The sequence below is a fragment of the Trachypithecus francoisi genome, unplaced genomic scaffold (genome assembly GCF_009764315.1).
Source record: "Trachypithecus francoisi isolate TF-2019V2 unplaced genomic scaffold, Tfra_2.0 Lachesis_group0, whole genome shotgun sequence".
Classification (NCBI taxonomy): domain Eukaryota; kingdom Metazoa; phylum Chordata; class Mammalia; order Primates; family Cercopithecidae; genus Trachypithecus; species Trachypithecus francoisi.
The window spans coordinates 193279909-193296555 of NW_022681453.1; the positions used below are offsets into that span (position 1 = coordinate 193279909).

At 49.0% G+C, this 16647-nt stretch overlaps 2 protein-coding genes across 10 annotated transcripts in view; both read right to left on the minus strand.

The window, feature by feature from the left end:
- TMEM44 (transmembrane protein 44) overlaps positions 1-7767 on the minus strand; it is a 50230-nt gene extending 42463 nt beyond the window's left edge. For 4 of the 9 annotated variants that reach the window (XM_033213091.1, XM_033213099.1, XM_033213095.1 and 1 more), the window contains exons 1-3: positions 6949-7766; positions 4052-4178; positions 1472-1565 (exon numbers count right to left, since the gene is read on the minus strand). In XM_033213091.1, the coding sequence (XP_033068982.1) occupies positions 1472-1565; positions 4052-4178; positions 6949-7085 (358 nt within the window). In that variant the 5' untranslated portion in view covers positions 7086-7766. Of the gene's footprint in view, positions 1-1471; positions 1566-4051; positions 4179-6948 lie in introns of all 9 variants that reach the window. The other 5 variants (XM_033213093.1, XM_033213098.1, XM_033213090.1 and 2 more) reach the window with 5 other exon arrangements.
- A 3136-nt stretch (positions 7768-10903) lies between these two features.
- The window catches only part of LSG1 (large 60S subunit nuclear export GTPase 1), a 29763-nt gene continuing 24019 nt past the window's right edge, over positions 10904-16647 (minus strand). The window contains exons 12-14 of the mRNA XM_033213100.1: positions 16051-16130; positions 14392-14565; positions 10904-12356 (exon numbers count right to left, since the gene is read on the minus strand). Of these exons, the coding sequence (XP_033068991.1) occupies positions 12177-12356; positions 14392-14565; positions 16051-16130 (434 nt within the window). The 3' untranslated portion in view covers positions 10904-12176. The remainder of the gene's footprint in view (positions 12357-14391; positions 14566-16050; positions 16131-16647) is intronic.

Below are 16647 nucleotides of genomic sequence, written 5' to 3' on the forward strand. Positions count from 1 at the left end.
TGTAGAGATAGCATCTTGCTACGTCGCCCAGGCTGGCCTCAAACTTTTGGCCTCAAGCAATCTTCCCAACTCAGCCTCCCAAAGTGCTGGGATTACAGGTGTGAGCCACGGCACCACGTGGTTCGTCCCTCTTTTTTTTTTTGAGACGGAGTTTTGCTCTTGTTGCCCACGTTGGAGTGCAGTGGTGCGATCTGCAACCTCCAGTTCCCGGGTTTACATGATTCTCCTGCCTCAGCCTCCCAAGTAGCTGGGATCACAGGTGCATGCCACCACGTCCAGCTAATTTTTGTATTTTTTTAGTCGGGACAGGGTTTCATCATGTTGGCTGGGCTGGTCTCGAACTCCTGACCTCAAAATGATCTGCCTGTCTTGGCTTCTCAAAGCACTGGGATTACAGGGGTGAGCCACCACACCCAGTCCCTCATCCCCTTTTTGAACAAGGGCCCAAGCTCATGGCTGACCCTTCTCAAGAAGCCCCAGCCACAGATACCCAGGGCCACTCACCCTGGCCCAGCCATTTCCAACCCCTGCCGTGCCTGTGGTGGCCCGTGCCCATTCCTGCCACCCACTCCCAGTAGCTGTGAAGCTTCACCTGACCACCCCAAACCTGCACGCTAAGCTATCACTATTCATGCCCAAGCCCTGCTCCACACCTCCTCCTAGCCTTTGCCCATGCCACTGCGTGCCTGGAGTGCCCTGCCTGTGGCCCTAGCTCTAGTGCCCCATGCTTCCTTGACACTGGCAGCCCTTCCCTCCCTCTGGCTGCCCACAGTGTGCACATACCCCCAAGCTGGCAGCCCTAACGCAGGGCGACAGGAGCAAAACTCCATCTCAAAAAAAAAAAAAAAAAAAAAAGAGGGATGAACCACGTGGTGCCGTGGCTCATGCCTGTAATCCCAGCACTTTGGGAGGCTGAGTTGGGAAGATTGCTTGAGGCCAAAAGTTTGAGGCCAGCCTGGGCGACATAGCAAGACCCTATCTCTACAAACATTTTAAAAAGTAGCTGGCAGCCTAAAAGAAGGACCCTCTCCTTCTTTTTTTTTGGGGGGGGGTGTTATTTTTGCTTTTCTTTTGAGACGGAGTCTCGCTCTGTCACCCCGGCTGGAGTGCAGTGGCACGATCTCAGCTCACTGCAAGCTCTGCCTCCCTCGTTCAAGCGATTCTCTTGCCTCAGGTTCCCAAGTAGCTGGGATTACAGGCGCCTGCCATCACGCCTGGCTAATTTTTCTACTTTTAGTAGAGACAGGGGTTTCACCATGTTGGCCAGGATGGTCTCGATTTCCTGACCTCGCGATCCGCCTGCCTCAGCCTCCCACAGTGCTGGGATTACAGGCATGAGCCACCACATCTGGCCCTTCTCCTTTGTTTGTGCCTGGCTGGGACCCACTCAGGGAGTGATAAGGGGTAGGCATTCGGCATGCTGATGCATGAATGGGTGAATAAAGACAGGAAAAGACAGCCACACACTCACCTGAATTAGACTTGAATTTGGATCCACAGACTGGGAAGAGAATGAACATAAAGTTCACTAAGTCAACAGCTGCTAGGTAGGCACCAGTGAAAACCTGGGAGCAAATGGGAACAGAGTCTTGGCATTCAAGCATCTTTTCTCAGCCCTTACAGCGTCTGTCATCCGGGACCTTGTATCACATGGATTACACTGATGCGGTGTCTCCACGTGTGTTCCTCCAGGGACACCTCCCGCCAACCCCGGAAAAGTCCACTATCATCTCCACTTGGCTGATGAGGAGATGAGGTGTTTATATGACTGAACCCAAGGTGGGCAGATGCCCACCAGCAGGGTTGGGATAAGAGCCCAGCCCCCCAGCTCTATTCCACACACGTCCCACTGCATGAGGCAGTCTCTGCTGTGTACCTTTGGCCCACTGAGTTTCTCTGGCCCTCAGTTTCCTCATCTGCAAAACAAGCACACTAACAGTGCCTCCGTCAAAGACTGTCAGGAGGGTTACTTGAGACAGTACATGGGCAGTGTTTAGACCAGTGTCTGGGGAAAGCAAACGACTTCTAAAGGCACCAGCTACTCTGACAGTAGAGTCGGCGGTGAAGAACTTGCCTTGTGGAGTTTGCGTCTCGGAATCTTGGCACTGCTACTTACTAGATGGGTGACCCTTAACCTCCCTATGCTTCAGTTTCCACGTCTGTAGGACAGAAATAATGAGGACACTCACGTCATAGGATGCTGGTATTCCAGGAGGCAACACCAAAAGGTCTGCACTGCCAAGTCTGTAGTTAAGTTTTTAATGAATATTATTATTGGACTTGAGCTGGGACTTATCATATTCTTTTTTTTTTTTTTTCTGAGATGAAGTCTTGCTGTTGTCCAGGCTGGAGTGCAGTGGCATGATCTCGGCTGACTGCAACCTCTGCCTCCCGGGTTCAAACGATTCTCCTGCCTCAGCCTACTGAGTAGATGGGATTACAGGCGTGCGCCACCATGCCCAGCTAGGTTTCTCCATGTTGGTCAGGCTGGTCTCCTGACCTCAGGCGATCTGCCCGCCTCACCCTCCCAAAGCGCTGGGATTGCAGGTGTGAGCCACTGCGCCCAGCTGGCCCTATTGTATTCTATTAGCTAATGAGAATGGGCATCCAAAATGAAAGGTGATTTGCTTTTGAGACAACACTGCTCGAAGCAGGGTCTAGAACGCTCCAAATCTGTGCTCTGCCCACTGAGCTGCTTTCCTTCATTTCTACCTGGATGGGCATAAGGCCAAGACCAATCCCATGAGGTGCCTCCACAGGGGGGCACAACAGGTTTTCTGGGGGAAATGTGTTTTGGGATAGGAGCCTTCCACACAGGCTTGTTTGAGGGCCTGGGCTTTTAGGAAACTTGAAACTACTTCTCACTTGCCCCAAAGCCTACACCACTACCTAGGAAAGGACTCAGCCACCCCTACATAAGCTGGGGCTGGGTTAAAGCTATAAATTACTATTTACTGAGCACCTACTAGGTGCCAGGTGCTGTTTTAAGTGATGGGGATACAGCAGTGAACAAATCCTCGCCCTTGTAGAGCTGACATTCTAATGGGAGTTCACATACAAGAAGTAATAAACAGGTCAGGCGTGGTGGCTCAGGCCTGTAATCCTAGCACGTTGGGAGTCCAAGGCAGGCAGATTCCTGAGCCCAGGAGTTTGAGACCAACCTGGGCAACATGGTGAAACCCCGTCTCTATTAAACATACAAAAAATTAGCCGGTGTGGTGGTGGGTGCCTGTAATCCCAGTTACTCGGGAGGCTGAGGCAGGATAATTGCTTGAACCCAGGAGATGGAGGCTGCAGTGAGCCAAGACCACACCACCGCATTCCAGCCTGGGTGACAGAGCAAGACTCTGTCTCAAAAAAAAAAAAAAAAAAAAAAGGAATACACACAGGTAAAGTATATGGTGTATTAGGGATTAAGCTATAGAAAAAAAACAGATTAGAATAAGGGAATCCAGAACACTGGTGAAAGAGGTGGGTCACCATTATAAGTAGGGGAGGTCTTATTGAGAAGGTGACCTTTTTTTTGCTTGTTTGTTTTTCAAGACAGAGTCTCGCTCTGTCGCCCAGGCCATAGTGCAGTGGGGTGATCTCGGCTCACTGCAACCTCCGCCTCCCAGGTTCAAGTGATTCTCCCTGCCTCAGCCTCCCAAGTAGCTGGGATTATAGGTGTGCACCACATCTGGCTAATTTTTGTATTTTTAGTAGAGATAGGGTTTCACCATGTTGGCCAGGCTGGTCTCAAACTCCTGACCTCAAGTGATTCGCCCACCTCAGTCTCCCAAAGTGCTGGGATTACAGTGTGAGCCACCGCTCCCGGCTCTGCGAAGTGACTTTCGAGCAAAGACTTGAAGGACTAAGCAGGGAGCCAAGTGGATATCGGGAACAAGAGCCTCTGAGGGGGCAGAAAGAACAGCAAGGCACAGGTTCTGAGGTGACACTGTGCTACATATGTTGAAGCAACAAGACAGAAGCCACCATGCTGCAGCAGAGAGAAAGGCCAGGCCTCTCTTAGTGCTGGCCCAAGCCACTGTCAGCTGTCGGCCCCACATACCTGGATCGTGAGCTGTCTGGCGAGAACAGCCCCAACGGTGTCACACAGACTGGTCAGGAGGCAGCACGCAGCACACAGCGCCGACTGGTCCTGTCTGGATTTCTTTGCACATCTCAGATAGAGAAGCCTGGGGTGACAGGGGTGTGAACAGAACACAGGGACCGTGAGTTTGGACCCACACTCGTGCATCTGAAAAGGGAACCGTGACCCTGCACCCTCAGGCAGTGCTTTCTCCCCGAGGTAGTTAGGAGGTGTTTTTGACCCCAGTTAACAGATGGGAAACAATCAGAAGACTCCAGAACCGCCTGTCCAGACACCCATGGCAGGAGCTAGACCTCATGAGATGTGAAGACACCACCTCTTTGAATGAAAAGGAATTACTTTCCAACTCCAAATCAGGACGGCGCCATTTGATGACCCCCCACTTAGCACCGAAAAAGTAGCCATCGTGTTTTATTTTTTGAAAAGGAAACAGGAGGGTTATAAAAGTAACTCAGGCTGGGTACGGTGGCTCACACCTGCACTCTGGGAGGCTGAGGCGGGAGGATCATCTGAGGTCAGGAGTTCTAGACCATCCTGGCCAACATGGTGAAACCCTGTTTCTACTAAAAATACAAAAATTAGCCAGGCGTGGTGGTGAGAGCCTATAATCCCAGCTACTCGGGAGGCTGAGGCAGGAGAATTGCTTGAACCCAGGAGGCGGAGCTTGCAGTGAGCCGAGATCGTGCCACTGTACTCCAGCCTGGGCGACAAAGCGAGACTCCTTCTCAAAAAAAAAAAAAAAAAAAAAAAAGCAACGCAACCACTGCAGACAACTGCAGAGCAGAGTCAATTGCCTTAATTAAAAACACAACTTGTTTCTCTGAAATAAATTAAAGTGAAATTCTTCTAACCCATCTGTGAAGTGGGGCAGGCTGGCTTCTGCTGGCCTGTGTCCATGTTCTTTACACAGAGAGTCCTTTGGGCTGTCCCTCCCTCAGTGCCCTCACTGTCGCTTCTCCCCTTACAGTCCCTCCCCAGTCCAGATCCACGGAGAAGATGCACGGAAGGGCAGGAAGGGGCTGGCCGTTTCTATCAGCGTCACTGCTAGGGCCTCTGAAACGTGTTGTCGTCCATGCCTCCTTGCTACATTTCGCTGGAGACACCGAGGCAGGGCGGCAGCTCCGGCTTCACTGCGGTTCACCGGAGGATGGTACTCGTTCCACATCCTTAGAACTATTTGGCGGATTCTAAGCGCCTGTCCTTGGGAATGGTGGATGAGGACAGAAGCCTGCTTTCTAAACATTTCCCGACCTGCTGGCCCAAGCCTGAAGCTCACAGTGGCAACACCAACTTTAATCTGGGCCCTGGGCTCCTAAAACCAATTCATGACCAAGGAGTGAAGATTCTTAAGTTGGAGACTCCCAGAGGCGGACCCAAATTAGAAATAATTTATATCAACCCTCCCATTTGAGAGGACAAAACTGAGGTGTCTGGCGAGAAGGTGAGTTAATGGTGGTTTTCTGGCTTCACACGCAGGGCCTTTGCTCCGCACCCTGTTCTCAGCCACTTCCCCGGCTCTTGGGGCTAGGGTTCCAGCTGACCTTAACCCAGCCCACACACCACTCTGAACACACATTCTCCAAAGAGAAACTGGAGGGGGGAGATTCAGGGATGGCAAGGCCCTGAAAACAAATGGGTATGTCCAGATCCCAGGCAGGGTGAGAAGCAGAGGCTCGCCCTTAGGCCCCGCAAGGTTGGCAAAGTGCCTAACAGTGCTGGTCTGAGGACGGCTGTGAGGAACAAATGGATAATGTGTGTCCAGTGCCTTGTTAGTTTCCAGCCTCTGATCTGGCCAGTTTAATCTCTTTTACCAGCCTGCCCCTTTCCAGTGGGATTTGGGGTTTTGGTTCTTTCTTTTTGCTCAGACAAGTTATTTAACCTCTCAGAACCTCAGGGTTCCCTACTGAAAGTGGGGGTAACAGTACCTACCTCCTGGTGCTGATATTCTGAGGCAGGCATTGAAAGTTAATGAATGCACCACTGGATCCATAGTCAATGTTCTAGGCGTCTTTGTATTTGTATTCTAGTCACTGGGTAATGGGGCTGCAGAGTCTCTGCAACACGACCAAATGCCTTACGAGAATATCCACTGAGCGCCTACGGGGAGACAGTTCTAACCTCTCCCAGGGGTGCTGGTCCTTTCTCCCCTGCCAGGGAATGCTTGGGCGGCACCATCCTGGGCACTGCTAGTGGATTTCCATGCCTAGGACAGAGCGGCTGAGGACCTGGAGATTCACTCTTAGAACTTAGGCTAACGTGGGCATCTGGACAAACCAGTCCAGGTGCTGGACAGACCGGGGCAAAGACAGGCCAGCTGGATCATCATCACGCCCGTTCCCGCCTAAGAGGACTTTGGGTAAACTGAGGCCAGAAACATCAAGGGACTTGCCAAGGTCCCTTAAGAGTTGGTGGCCTAGCTGGAGCAATACAAACGATGTTTAATGAGCATTTACTAAGTGCTTTAACGGTACTGATTCATTGAATCCTCCCATCATCCTATGAGGTATTATCACCAGTCATAGGAGGCCCAGAGAGGTTCTGGAGCTTGCCCAGCTCACACCGCGAGTCAATGGGGAAGGGCTGACAACAGCACTCATGCTCGCGGTATCCTTGGGGCCCCATCCACTGCACTACCCAGCCTCCTCCCTTTGGCTTTCAGCCCAGCTTCCCTGTGCGTGGGATCTGGAAAGAAGGATCCCACTTCAGTCTACACAGCAATGCTCCATTGGATCCTATTGCTCCGCCATCTCCTTCATCCCCCTTTCCGCGGCCCCCTCTAGGTTTCCGAGAGGGAGTAGCAGGGGCGTGGCGCCCGTTTCCCCTCCCGACAGCCCCCCGACCCCCGGCCCCATTACAGCACGTGGGCGGCGATCCAGCAGGAGGAGGCGCAGATCCACAGGCCGAAGGAGATGCAGACGCGGTGGCGGGCGAAGCAGCGGTCCAGGTAGTCCCAGTCCCAGAGCGCGGGCGCGGGGCTGGGCGCCTCCCCCATGGCGCGGCTGGGCGCTCTCCGCGGGGCCGGTGACTGGGCGCAGCCTCCCTCGCCGCGGGCAGCCCCGAGCGCCGCCTTCTCTGGGTTCCGTTCCGCCACGGCGGCTCCGGCCGAGCGCACCGACCGCGGGCAGAGAAAGGCGCGCTCCCGGGCGCGGGCGGTGGCGGCGAAGGCGCCGGAGAAAAGTTTCCGGGACCGCGCGCTCCCCACCCCCTGCGCTATTGTCGGGGGTCGGCGGGGCGGAGGCCGCCCCCCAGCGGCGGGAGCCAGGAGCTGCCTGGGCACAAAGACTGCGGCCCCCGCCCCCGGGCCCGCGGCGGCGCCCGCTCCCCGCCGACCTCTTCGCGGTCACCCACCTCCAACATCCTGGCCGGAGCGGGGCGGGCGGCTGGGCTCGGGGAGGGCCGAGTCTCTGCCGGTCGCTGTAAGGCACGGCGTCCCTTCCTGCATATTCCGCACATTTCCTGAGCCATCAGCAATTAGGTGCGCTGCTGAAGCCCATGGGTGCTGGGATCCCAAGGTGAAGGGGGCCTGGTCCTGATCCCGGACAGGGCGCAGTAAAAAGGGGAGGCGGGGTGCAAGTCCAGGAAGGAGGAAACAAACGTGCCGGAGAACCAATACCCCCACATCTGCGTCTCACTCTCCTTTCTGAAGCTGTCAGTACCACCCTCCGCCCCCAGGCAGTCGCCCAAGCCCGGCTTCTGGATGGCATCCTAACCCACAGCCCTGGCAGCCAAGGAGCTTGTTATCTCTGGAATCGGCCGCCTCCTGTCCAGCCACACGCCTCACAGTTCAAGCACACAGGACTGTTTTTCTTGAGAGCAAACTATCATTGTAATTTTTAAATCTCCTTATTGATCTTAGTAACTTTGTTTAAAGCAAAACATGACTTGAAAAAAATATTTCTACAGAAGGTGCAGATTTGAGAAAAAATCATCTTTTTTAATTTAAAAAAACTACAAAACTGCAGCTTTATTGAGATATTATTTATATGCCATAAACATAATCTTTTTTTTTTTTTTGAGACAGAGTCTCACTCTGTTGCCCAGGCTGGAGTGCAATGGCCAGTCTTGGCTCATTGCAACCTCCACTTTCCAGGTTCAAGCAATTCTCCTGCCTCAACCTCCCAAGTAGCTGGGACTACAGGCATGTGCCACCACACCTGACTACTTTTTGTGTTTTTAGTAGAGACGGGGTTTCATCATGTTGGCCAAGCCGGTCTTGAACTCCTGACCTCGTGATCCACCCGCCTCAGCCTCTTAAAGTGATTACAGGCGTGAGTCACCATGTCCAGCCAACATAGTCCTTTTAAAATGTACAATTCTGGCCAGGCACGGTGGCTCACACCTGTAGTCCCTGCACTTTGGGAGGCTGAGGTGGGCGGATCACTTGAGGTCAGGAGTTTAAGACTGGCCTGCCCAACATGTGAAACCTCATCTCTACTAAAAATACAAAAGTTAGCCGGGCGTGGTGGCGTGTGCCTGTAATCCCAGCTACTCGGAGACTGAGGCAGGAGAATCGCTTGAACCCGGGAGGTGGAGATTGCTCTGAGCTGAGATGGCGCCACTGCACTCCAGCCTGGGCGACAGAGCAAGACTCCATCTCAAAACAAAACAAAAACTAAAACGTACAATTCAGCAGTTTTTACTGTATGCATAGCGTTGTGCAACCAACATCATTATCTACTTTTGGAACATTTTCATCACCCCCACCCAAAAATAAACCCTGCCCACCGGCAGTTACTCTCCACTCCCCTCAACACTCCCAGCCCAGGAATCGCAAATCTACCTTCTTTCTCTAAGGATTTGCCCGTTTTGGATATTCCACATCAGTGTAATCATCCACCATGTGACCTTTCTGTGACTTTCACTTAGCATGCTTTCAAGGATGTATGTATCAGCACTTCATTCCTGCTTATGGCTCATAATACATTGTATGAGTATTTTTACACCACATTTCGTTGATCCATTCATCAGCTGGACATCTGGGTTGCTTTCACCTTTGGGCTATTATGAATAATGCTGCTCTGAACATTTGCATACAGTTTTTGTGTGGACACAGGTTTCATGTTCTTTTGGGTATGTACCTAGGAGTGTCCTTGCTGGGGTCTATGGTAACTGTGTTTAATGTTTTGAGGAATTGCCAGACTATTTTCCAAAGTGGCTGCACTATTTTAGTGGTACATTGTGTTTTCAAAGTGAAGATCTGGCCTGGTAAGGAGGCTCATGCCTGTAATGCTAGTACTCTGGGAGGCCAAGGTGGGAGGATCAGTGGAGCCCAGGAGTTGGAGACCAGCCTAGACAACATAGGGACCCCTATATTTTTGAGACCCTAGTCTCTCAGAACAAAACAAAGTTGTAACCTACTCAGGAGAAATTAAACCTAATCACTAATTTGATGATATTATATTGGTGCAAAAGTAATTGTGGTTTTGTGTACTATCAAAAGTACTTTGGTGCAGGCCGGAAGCAGTGGCTGACGCCTGTAATCCCAGCACTTTGGGAGGCTGAGGCGGGTGGATCACTTGAGGTCAGGAGTTCCAGACCATCCTGGGCAACATGATGAAACCCTGTCTCTACTAAAAATACAAAAATTAGCCAGGTGTGGTGGCAGGCACCTATAATCCCAGCTACTTGGGAGGCGGAGGCAGGAGAATCTCTCGCACCTAGGAGGCGGAGGTTGCAGTGAGCCGAGATCACGTCACTGCACTCCAGCCTGAGCAAGACAGCAAGACTCTGTTTCAAAAAAACAAAAAATAAAAGTACTTTGGTGCAAAAGTAATTGCGGTTTTGGCCATTAAACGTAAGCTACTTTTTTTGGCCATTAAAAAGTAGAGATGGGGTTTCATCATGTTGGCCAGGCTGGTCTTGAACTCCTGACCTCAAGTGATCCACCCACCTCGGCCTCCCAAAGTGCTAGGATTACAGGTGTAAGCCACCATGCCTGGCTGGATATGCTGATTTTTAAACAAGCCATAAAAATATGACATGCACTACAGCAGGGGCATGTTTAAAGTACATTGATGACACCCCGCATTGTGGGTGGGCATGTGTGGGGGAAGGTTTTCAATAAATAACGGTGGAGAATGTTTGCTTCTGGCAACAAGGCCATGGCCGCAGCTCTGCAGAGGCCCTTGGAAGCGGCAAGAGATGGTATAGGGAGAAAGGCAAATAGCAGAGGCAGGGCAGCGCCCACAGCAGGGAGGTGAGATGGTCAGCGTTCAGTCGCGAGGGAGTTGGGACTTCATCCTGCAGCGAACACGTTGGACGGTATCTTCTAACCACCTCCCTCCGGGTCATCAGAACCCTGCCCAGGTTCTCCCTGTACTTTCCACAGGGCTCTGCACGTGGTCGGCCCTCAGGAAATGAATCAGTTCCTTAACCAGGCTCCTCAGAGGTCCAGCAGCTGCCCAGGAGCTAAAGATAATGTTTTTGGCCATGGTTCAGAGTTAGCCAAAAAGAAAAACTAACAAGAGGACCGGAGCACTTGTCCTCCTGGACGCTGGGCAGTGATGTGACTGCTCAAAGGCATTTCCTGTTGGCAGAGGTGGCAGGACCTCAGGCACCGTCCTTCTGAAGGAAGGGCTGCAGTGGCCTGGGCGGCGCTATGGGAGTGGGCAGCCAATGGTGACCGTAAATCCCAGCCACCTGGGGGAGACAGGCCAGCAGCTCAACAGCTTTCTCTTTTGGGAGGGCACGTTGCTTGAATTCGGGAGAGGGAGGTTCTGGTGAGCCGAGATCACACGACTGCACTCCAGCCTGGGCAACAGAGTGAGACTCCGTCTCAGAAAAAAAGAAAAACAGAAATACCAGACACGGTAATTTATAAAGAAAAGATGTTAAATTGGCTCACTGTCCTATAGATTACATAGGAAGCACAGCAGCTTTTGCTTCTAGGGAGACCTCAGGAAACTTACAATCATGTTAGACGGCAAAGGAGAAGCAGGCACATCTTATATGGCCAGAGCAGGAGGGAGACCGAGGGGAGGTGCCACACACTTCGAAGCAATCAGATGTGACGAAGACTCAATATCACGGAGAACAGCACCGAGGGGGTGGTGCTAAACCATTTGTGAGGACTCTGCCCCAAAATCCAATCACCTCCCACCAGGCCCCACCTCCCACCAGGGGGCTTACATTTCCACATGAGACTTGGGGAGGACACAGATCCAAACCATATCAAGAGTGCTTTCATGCTTTTGATTATATTTTGTAACTATGTTATTTAATTTACATACCATACAATTCACCAATGTAAAGTGTGTAATTCAATGGTCTTAAGCATATTCACAGAGTTGTGTGACCATTGCTACAATTAATTTTAGGACATTTTTATCACTGCAAAAGGAAGGCCTCCATCTTCCCATTCCTCCCATCCCTAAGCAACACGAGTCTACTTTCTCTGTAAGGAGATTTGCCTATTCTGGACATTTTAAATAAGTGGAGTAACAGAGAAGATGAGGGCTAGGCAGTAAATACCGCAGCTTCCCTGTCACCCGGTGAGTACATTCTACCCGTTCCTCAGTGGACGTGAGCCCCCGCTGCGCACTAACTGAACCCAAGTCCCTTGTTTAGAGTCGGAGGAACCCAACTAGGACACTCAGAATGGGGAGTTTCTGTTTCACCTTTGTCCCAAATGTGTCTCATGAACCATCCCTTGCAATTCTTTTTCTTGTGATATAGTCTCACTCTGTCGCCCAAGCTGGAGTGCAGTGGCGCAATCTCCGTTCACTGCAAACTCTGCCTCCCGGGTTCAAGCGATTCTCCTGCCTCAGCCTCCCGAGTAGATGGGACTACAGGTGCCCACCACCGTGCCGGGCTAATTGTTTTGTATTTGTAGTACAGATGGGGTTTCACCGTGTTGGTGCATGAGCCACTGCGCCTGGCCAGGAGGAGGTTTCTAGGGCTCCCAGATGACTCCTTGTCGTCAGAGTTGGTGTTTCCAGGAGGCCCTCAGTCTTGACACGGAGACTGCTGGGTGCAGCTGTGCTCCGCAAGAGCAGGGCCCGTTCTACAGTGCCAGTGTCTTGCGACAGTTCCACAGGCAACAGGCAGCTTCTGCTCTTTTCCATCTGCACAGTGCAGCCCAACCTCACATATCCAGGTGCTTGTAGAGTCTGCGACTTTTTTCTTTTTTATTTCTGTTGCCATGTTTTTTCCAGGGCTTCCCCGCCCCGTTCTCAGAGCTCACAGTGGCTGCAGTCACTACACCACTCCCGGGCTTGTAACCCATCACAGCCTGGACTCCTTTGGTCAAAGCCCTCACATTCTCCTAGGAAGTAAGAGAAAACATTATCTGAGATGTCAGCAGGCTATCCTTTAAGGGATATGCACAGTACTGTCAGTGGATCACTTCAAGATAAAAAGGAGTCAGTCACTCAGTAAATTTCCCCCCCTCCCTTTCACTGGTCCTCTTTCTCCCACCAGCATTCTGTCTTCATTTCATCTCTTCTCCCTCCTTATTCCCTCATCAGCTTTATTTAGTCCCATACTTTCAAATGCCATCTACAACTAGACTCAATACTAGCTGTTTTCTGGAAATTTGTCTTAATATAAAAACTAAACCTGCTTCAACCATATTAGAAATGGACTCTAAACAAGTTTTAAGTTTACTTAGTAAAAAAAAAATTAGTACACTATGATTTGCAAGTTACTTATAGTAGTAAAATATTACTCTAGAGGCTACGGTTGAGACATATGAATTATATTGAAATTATGACAAGTTTTCAGCCTTCTTGTACATAGCCTTTAGAAACCTATAAACATTTAAAATTTCAAATTAAATGTTCTGTATGACAGCTGTAGGCCCAAGAAGAAACTTGTCATCTTTTTGCATATTGGTAAATTTTCTTCCAAATACTGGTACGTACCAACTAGGAAATAATTCAAACTAAGAGCTACAAACATCTAAGTTTTGCCCCAGCTTTGCAATTTAAAGCAAGCGCCCTTGGGTAACTCAGTCTCTTCCAGCGCCAGTGTCCTCAGGGAACAATATTTGCTTGGCCTGCATCACAGGCTCATTGTGTGAGGCACACAGATAAAGCATGGGATGAATACAAAAACATTCTCTGGGTACAGCTGATCACCCCCTCCTAACCCCTGTCCTGTTTTTGCTATAGTAGTCACTTAAAAACATTTTTAAACTACATTGGGTACAACTATATGATTTACCTCTTTTGCATGTAGGTTTGACCTTTAAAATACTGCCTATAAATTGTAGCTGTGACACAAGCAACTAAAGTTATCAATATTTTAAAGTGCAGAAGACATTTTTGAAGTCTGTTTCTTTAGCACTTTCTATCACCAAGTGTGTTGGCTCAGAGAAAAGACAACTGACTAAATGGGTGCAAATATTTGTAAATCATAAATCTGATAAGGGACTGGTATCCAGAATATATAAAGAACTCTTACAACCTAATAACAGACATTTCTCTACAGAAAATATACATGTGCCAATGAGCACAGAAAAAGATGCTCAGCACCACCAGTCATTAGGGAAATACCAATCGAAACTACAATGCAATACACTTCCCAGGTATTAGGATGGCTAAAATAGAAAAAGACCGGAAATAATAAACGTTGACAAGGATGAGGAGAAAATGAGAAACCTCACACATCATGGGTGTAATGTGAAACAGCACAGCCACTTTCAGAGAGTTTGGCGATACCTCCAATGTTAAACACGGAGTTACAGTCTGACCCAGCAAGCCCACGCCTAGGTATATACTCAAGAGAAATGAAATCCACGTCTCCACAAAAACTTGTGCACAAGTGTTCATTACACCATTATTCACAGTAGCCAAAAAGCGGAAACAACCCAGACGTCCATCAGATGATAAACAGATACAACGTGGCGCAGCTACACACTAAAAGGCCATTCGGTAATAAAAAGGAATGGAATATTGACACGTGCTACAACATGGACGGATAGATACAATGTGGCGTAGCTAGATACTAAAACGCCATTCGGTAATAAAAAGGAATGGAACACTGACACATGCTACAACATGGATGAATCTCTAAGATACCATGCTAAGTGGAAGAAGCCTGTTGCAAAGAGCACACAGTATGATTCCAGTCACAAGAAACGTCTAGAACGGGCAAATCTATACATAAAGATTGATTATTGGTTGGCAGGGGCTGGGGGGAAAAGGGGAACAGGGAGTAACTGCTAATAAATAAGGTTTCTTTTGGGGGTTATTAAACCCTTTTTGGGGTTATTAAAATGTGTTTATGGCATGTGATACTCAATAAAGCTGTTATAAAGAGTGTTGGATCAGAAGTTTAAGAACAGTTTTAAAACTTACTTGATGGAAAAAAGTTTTGTCAACGATATTTTCAATCTGGTTTACTTTTTTATTTCTGCCTGGCTGCATTTTTATTTCATCACCATTCATTTTGTTCTCTAGGAGTCGCTGGTGTTGATGCTGAAAAGTTACAGGATCTCTTCCAGGAGGAGGATGGCAGTACAGCAGCTTACCCTACAAAGACAGCATGAATGACGACAGTGCATCCTAAGAGCCATCTGTGGCCTCAGAGGAGACATCCCCACCCAGTCACACTCCGATGGAGCTCTCCGCCTTCTGGTTAAGTTAGCTGAGTGGAGCTTTGGTCTACTGCAGCTGAAGAGTCCTTTTTCTAACACATCAATGGTCAAAGTGTTCTAAAGACCTAACTCTTCCCATGGTGCCCCAGACTAGGATGAAATTTCTTTCTTCTTTTCTCGTTTGCATTCCCACTTAAGTATTCTTCAGTATACTGACGTGGTTATACTTATGGTGAATATTTTCCAAAACAAAACTCAAGACACAACTGGGCAGTTACGACTCACGGTAATGTCGGGGTAGACTATTATAGTCAGGAGAGTTCGCGGTAATGCCGGGTAGGCTATGACAGTCAGGAGAGTTCGCGGTAATGCCAGGGTAGACTATGACAGTCAGGAGAGTTCGCGGTAATGCCAGGGTAGACTATTATAGTCAGGAGAGTTTGCGGTAATGCCGGGTAGACTGTTAGAGTCAGGAGAGTTCCTCGACTCCTGTAGGTGGGGTTGCTCCCTGGGGGCAAGTCTGCCTCTTTCCATCATAAATGATCTGAACCCTGTGACAATTTTGACCTCATCTTTACATCCTCCACAGTAAGTGGAAAATGAACACATGACTTATCCATACCAATAGCATGAACTGCTTTCCTCCTGAACTGAAGGCAGAGCCCACAGATGGTTGCCACTATGCTCCAAAAGCTCCACTGATGTGGTCTTGAGAAGAGGAGGGAATAAAGCCAAATCCTCACAATTGGTTATGAACAGGGCCCTGTAATGCTTATTTGTGGAAAGAAACTTGATAACAATTACTGGGGGCTCATTATGTGCCAGGCATTGAGCTTAGTGCCACACACACACACACACACACACACACACACACACACAGTTTTCATTTATTTCCCATAGTAATCTCATGAGATAGGCCCTGTTCATATCCATTTTACTATGGGGAAACCCCCAAATAGCATGTTCTCATTTGAAAAGGAGAAATAATAATCTCACAGACTTGTTACGTATTTTCACTGAGAAGACGCACGTAAAACAGAACTATTTCTAGCAGGGTTACCTTTGAAAAAATGCTAGCTGTTATTATCGTTACTAGACAAATATAGAGATAGGCATATAAACAGCTATACTACGAAGAAGACTGTGACAATAGTTGCAATCATAACAAGCAAAGGGCTGTAGGAGACGAAAAAACCAGATGCATAAATTGGTGATTTTCACTCATAATAGGTGTTCAGAGTTCTCCATCTTTTGTAATCTCTATAATCCATATAATGTTAACTACCCTACATCAAGATCACAACTCCAGTTTCAGTGAAAAAGTATTTCCTTTACGATTGAACAGGTTGCCATTCTCTAAGAACACAGACTGGGGAAAAGACGTGGGTATTGGACAGCATGAGAGGCAGGGTGCACTTACATTGACGTAGTCCTTCAGGATGTAGCGCGCAGATCGAGGCTGATCTGGCTGGCCATGCGCTGTCATGAATCCCCGCATATCTGTAAAGAGAAAAGAATTTTGCAAAATCTTAGATGACAGAATATCACAACAAAGACAACTGAGGTGATGTAGCTTCTATTACTAACAATGCATCCTTACTCCTAGCTTTAAACAAATTAGGTATCATTGTAGAATATGTATTGTTTAGCATTAAAAACACCAGATCATCCAGGAGAATATTTACTTGTATCTGATATCTTAGCAACCACCTAGCACCATGCTATGAAGGACAAATTTGATTTCTCTCTGCTCCAGTTATTTCTTCTACCTCTTTATTTTATTTTTTTGTTGAGACAGAGTCTCGTTCTGTTGCCCAGGCTGGAGTGCAGTGTCACAGTCTTGGCTCCCTGCAACCTCCACCTCCCGGGTTCAAGCGATTCTGGTGCCTCAGACTCCCATGGAGCTGGGATTACAGATGCCCGCCACCATGCCCAGCTAATTTTTGTATTTTTAGTAGAGACGGGGTTTCACCATGTTGATCTTGATCTCCTGACCTCAGGTGATCTGCCTGCCTTG